This window comes from Egretta garzetta, unplaced genomic scaffold, assembly GCF_000687185.1.
Source record: "Egretta garzetta isolate BGI_Z169 unplaced genomic scaffold, ASM68718v1 scaffold442, whole genome shotgun sequence".
Classification (NCBI taxonomy): domain Eukaryota; kingdom Metazoa; phylum Chordata; class Aves; order Pelecaniformes; family Ardeidae; genus Egretta; species Egretta garzetta.
In genome coordinates, this window is record NW_009258961.1 from 2,029,006 (window position 1) to 2,034,629 (window position 5,624).

At 43.3% G+C, this 5,624-nt stretch overlaps 1 protein-coding gene across 1 annotated transcript in view; it reads left to right on the forward strand.

Annotated features, from left to right (window-relative positions):
- The first annotated feature begins 1,019 nt into the window (after positions 1-1,019).
- Positions 1,020-5,624, forward strand: part of CLDN10 (claudin 10) — a 68,360-nt gene continuing 63,755 nt past the window's right edge. The window contains exon 1 of the mRNA XM_009634594.2: positions 1,020-1,233. Coding sequence (XP_009632889.2) covers positions 1,020-1,233 — 214 coding nt within the window. The remainder of the gene's footprint in view (positions 1,234-5,624) is intronic.

A 5,624-nucleotide genomic window follows, 5' to 3' on the forward strand; every position in this document is an offset into this window, starting at 1 on the left:
GACGCATGCTCCTTCTTCAGAGAGGAAGCCAAAAGGACCAGAGAATGAGAAGAGGCATGAGTAAAGCTGGAAATTGGCGTCTTAAAAGAGTGAAGGCCACACACATCTGCAAAATGGTGTGTAGGTCCCACACCAGTAATGACGGTCTGTTCAGGAACTGGAAGCAGAATAACTGTTTCGGTGTGGTGCTGTCACTGCCTACTACTTTAAAGATGACATTTTATTAAATTGGTGATATACTCTGAGGATTTTTCATGGCAGGAGGTTGCAGGAGCTCAGTCAGTGGTGGGACAGATGTTCATTGTGCAGCATAGGCATACCATAAGAAGCAGTAAATTTTCTACACTGACCAAAGAAGAAGTCTCAACGGGTGCTACAAAAGGCTCATTCTGCTGACTACTGCAGCTGCATCACTGCTCAGAGACCGCTTGCTGCTTCTGTTGTTGCTCTGGATTTGCCATTCTGCAAATACATCCGCAGACACTGCCTCCAAGATGCTACTGTTCCAGAGCTGTTTGTATGGTGGCTGGTTATGGCTGAATTAATTTCACAGCCTTTTAAAATTTATTTTTCAAGTGTTGTGTGATCCTTCTAAAATGTTATGGTAATCTGTTAAATTGCGCTGTACAGTTTGGACTCTGAACTTATTTTGCTAGATGCAATGGTTGTAAGTTTCCAATTAACTAAAAATTAAGCATTAACTGGAATACCTTAATTGAAAAAAAATATAAAAACATTTTAATTAATTTTTACAATTAGAAATTAGTAATTAGTACTAGCAATTAACTCCCATAAAGCTGTACCTTTACTTTCTTTCTAAAGATTTGTAATGCCTAGGGCCTTTCTTAAATCACTCGAGCATGACAATTTCTTTCAGCCACATTAACTTTCCGTAGCGAGTGTTACTGAACTTGTTCAAGCATAATTTGCTTATGTTATGCCTTTTTGCTTACTCACATGACTCAAGTACTTTTCTCTCCACGCAGTGGCATTACTAAGTCCCTGGGTTACAGAGAAACATGCTAGGAATACAGATTATAGCTTTCATATTTTGTTTCTGTGGGCTGGGGGCTGCTATTGCTGCTACTGCATCGAACGAGTGGAAAGTCACTAGTCGAGCATCATCTGTTATCACTGCAACCTGGGTTTTCCAGGGTCTTTGGATGAACTGTGCTGGCAACGCACTGGGTGCATTCCACTGCAGACCTCACCTTACTATCTTCAAAGTAGAAGGTAAGTTAAGTGTAATTTAACTGGAACATACGGAGAGCTATGTGTATTGCAAGATGTGAGCCTGAGGAGAAAAAGATTATTTTGGCTTGTGCAAGAGATTATGATTAAAGCATTGTGATGAAATAAATAAAGGATGTTGTAGGCAGAATATCAGAAGCAACTTTGTCGTAGTGATACGTATTCCAAGAAAGACAGTAAGCTCTACTCTGTGGTTGGTAATATGTGAGAAGTACACTGGACAAAGTTTCAGTAAATATGCTATCAGTAACAAACCACTGTTAGCAGCGAGATGGACTAAAGTGTCTTCCAGCTCTAATTTCCATGCAAAAATAAGCGTCCTGCTTGCTGGATGGGGAGAGGAAGAAAGATAGCAAGGTCAGTGACAGCTCTTGGTACTCTTTTTAGTATCTAAGGAAATTAGGTAGCAAAGCACCGCGTCCATGAATACTGTGCAAATATTCACATGCTGGAAATCAGGTCCACATGTATATACTTGCTGTAACACAGGCTAATATTTTAACTTTAAAGATCAAAGGTGTGCTGTTTCGGAATGTCCATTTTAGTGGAAAGCGTTGGATTTGGAAGCCATCTATCAGAGCGTAAAAACAAATGGACTCTTCTTGCCTTACATCAGGAACGAGTTTTCGCAGAGACAGGGACTAATTAAGAGTCTACTACGCAATGTGTTCTCTGGTTTGCTCTGTGTCTAAAGCAGTACATGCGGAGGTTTGTTTTCTATTTGTTGTTAAGACTTGAGACGGTAGGCAAGAGAGTGATTTTGGTGAAATTGTGCGTAAGCGCTCATGAAAGCAAGGGCAGAGGAACTGCTCTTTCCTGGATCTCGGCAGCGCATGAGCAAGATGGAGTCAGAAGAGTAGAGTAGGAAAAAATGGGCTAGGACACTGGTATTTTAGGGAACCAGAAGAGAAATCCAGGTTAGACAGAACCAGTCTTCCAAAGCATTTATGAGACCAGAAAAAAAAGCACAACTATAAGATATTAACAGCTGGTGGCTGAACGAGATATAGGATGTGCTGTTGCATGGTTGTTACCATGTTAACATAAACAGGGTCATACACAAACACACACCTCACACACAAGTAGAAACACGGAACCGCAGGGATGTTACAGATCCACACCTTTTCTTGCCTCTCATGCCCCTGCCACATCAGACTGCGTGCTGGGACGTATGGATCGACTCCTATCCGTACAGAGGTTTTTGAGATAAAACTCAGCATCGTTTTTGCACATGTTTTATCATGCCCTGCTCCAAACCATCACAAATCGCGTGTGAGGGATGTGAATGGATAAGAAGAGTCTTCTTTTAAAGAATGCTGTTCCTCAAAAAGTGACTTAAAAGGCATAGAATCTCACACATACGCTTTTAAGGCAAATATTGTTTCTTTGAAAATCACCATTTATGCATTATTTCTGCCAAGATTTAAAGAAAAAACCCCAATTCTTCTTCTCAGGCACGTATGGTCAAATTTGTTTAAAGCAATGTAAAGTACTTCAGTAACTAGAAACAACCATTATTGCTATTATCAGTAGTACAAAAGCTGCTTTCAGAATAATCAGCTGTAATCCATTTGCCACTTTGTATTGTTACGATTATTTTGATCACCGGCAGATTGAAACTTGAATAAACCAAATATGCATCATTATGCATGCACTCTTTAACTACATACTTAAGCATCTGAGTAAGACTTTGCTTGTTTGCTCTTTAGAGTAACATAGACAAGAAATTCACAACAAATCGAAGCAGCACGCTCTTGTTAAAGTAAGCGAGTGGCAAGCTGCTGTGCTGACATTTGGGAAGTCTAATTTTAACCTGCCAGTGCACACACCAGCACAGGGTAATGTTACATGCAGCACAAACACGACTGGGAAAGGGTGAGGTATTTTGTTTGGAAAACCTGCTAAACATAAACTCCTGGTAATCCAAGGAAAACAAGAGTTCAACATGGAAAGAGCTTTGCACTCTCACTCTGTCCTACATTGTAAAGCAATAAAACGCTCAGATTAAAGAAGTAATGAACTCCCATCTCTGTCCTCAGAGCCTCAATATATCATCATTATCAGCATGCTGACATCAGGGTGGGCTGGCAATATAACTTTTCCTTCTGCATGTTTATGATTTTATGGAATCTATTCGCAATTTGTCCCACAGCCAGAGATAACTCTGTTACACAAGCTTCTCACTCCATTCCTACTTATCCATCTTACCCCATAGAAAGTATGAGCAGTAAATAACACAAGTCCCTTCTACTCCAAAGCAGATGCATTTGATCATTAAGGTTTTGATTAAAGTTTTGATTGCACTTTTGAGGGCATTCTGCAGGAGAGGCTTCTACATAAGCTCTATGAAGTTCTAAGGTGTGTGTGTGGTGGTGTTCCTATTTAAATCACAGTAAACAAAAAAACAGGCTCCGGGGGTCTTTCTTTTAGCAGGACTACCCTGCGATCATTGGCAGTAGGTAGATATATACCAGAACTACCTTCAGCTAAAGGACTAGTTGTGCTGATAAGAGCACAGCCAAGGCAATAAGAGCTCAGCTTCCTCAACCCAGCCCACCTACAGATCTTGAGAGTTTCGTGTTTCTGGAAGTCTGGGTTAGCACAACACAGTAACAGTGTCCAAGCTAGCTGGGCTGTTGCCAAATGTACGTGTACGTTGACATGTACAGCCACAGTGTTCTCACTGCAGTGACCGAAACATTCAGATGAAAGTCCCGGGAAGACTATGACATATTTACTGTAGCACAAATAGTAATAGGGTTGTAGCTACAGTCATTTAAGGCAACGTTTGTGGGAAGAAGCAATATCTTTTATTAAGGCAACTGCTTTGGGAGAAGTATGCAATGAAGTCAGTCATGAGATCTGACACAAATAGAGCAAGCTTCAAGCTAAATATTATCTGAGAACATTGTCTCTTCAGTGATGATTGGCTATGATTATCAGTGAACCAGAAATTAAAACTAACAGAGACACAATATTGTTTAACAAAACCACTAACCTCTGATTAACGTCTCAGTCCTTATCAACAAGAAGGACCCATAAAGTACTTTCAAAGGGTGGCCCTGGGAACTAAAGCACCTAACTCCACTAGAGTCAAAGCTGTTGCAGACTTCAGAAAGATACTGACTTCTTATAGCCAAGTTTCTTCCCACCCCATCTCCTGCTAACTCCTTAGAGCTCCACAGGCAGCTGTTACCTCTCTTCCCATTCCTCTCATGTTTATCAACCTGAAGTCTTACAGTCCCGGAATTTTCCAGATTTGACAAGAACTAGCTTTAAGTTGCCTACACTAGCACTGCTTAGGTACTTTATTTAAGTACTTTGCTTTTGGTGATGCTAGAGAGAGCTCTTTCATTCACATGAAAAAAGGCAAGCGTAGTTAGCAAACTGAATTGTGCCCACATCCCTTTTCTATGGCACCTCCCTAGTCCATTGGGGCTTCTTCAAATAATTGGTTCCACGTTTACCATGCCTGGCCTACGGTGCTATTTCATGACTCCTCTGCACTCTCTGGTTTTCCATGCTGTGCATTCACAGAGGCGTACCAGAAAGTAGAAGAATTGTGCTTCCTTGAAGCTTTGCTTGTTTGAGCCTCAGATTTTCTGCCGGCATCCCTTAGTCTTGCCAGTGCCTGTTTTGATGGAGCCAGGCAGGGCAAGCAGTGCTATCCTGATGGTAGCCAATATGGAAAGGGCAATGCCCAGGCCTTCTGGGTCACATCGACAGACAGATTCAGAGCTGCCATTTCACGAAGCTGCCGCTGTAATACAGCTCAGAGGTGGAACCACACTGAGCAACCTGATCTAGTTAGCGGTGTCCCTGCTCACTGCAGGGGGGTTGGACTAAATGACCTCTAGGGGTCCCTTCCAACCCAAGACATTCTATGATTCTATGGAAGAAAGCTGAAACGAGGCAACTGCAATCGGCAGCACCTGTACCCAGAGCAGCCTTGAACACCATTTGAGTTCATCTGGGTGTGGAGAGCGATGCCAGCCATGCTTCAGGGTGACAGCTTTCCCAGAGGGCTCAACCTAGCACAGGAAAGGGCTGGCATGAGAGTTTCCCTCACTAGACAGAAACTTACTACTGGGGAAAACCCCCCAGCCACTTGACTACTGCCAGTCGACAGTGGGCCAGACGGATACCTGCGTGGCAGCCAGGGCCAGGCTTCTTCTGAGCCTATGAGGAGGCAACTTAGCGATAAACCCCCCAGCAGCCAGCCCCACGGCTCTGTCCTCATCACGAGTGGGGTTACCTGGGGGGGAGGCTAAGCGAGGGCTGGGGCCAGAGGCTGCGCTCCCGCCCCCTGCTGCCTGCCTGCTCCCCACGTCCTGCCCATTCCCTGCCCGCTCCCCCCCCCCTGCCCACTTCCT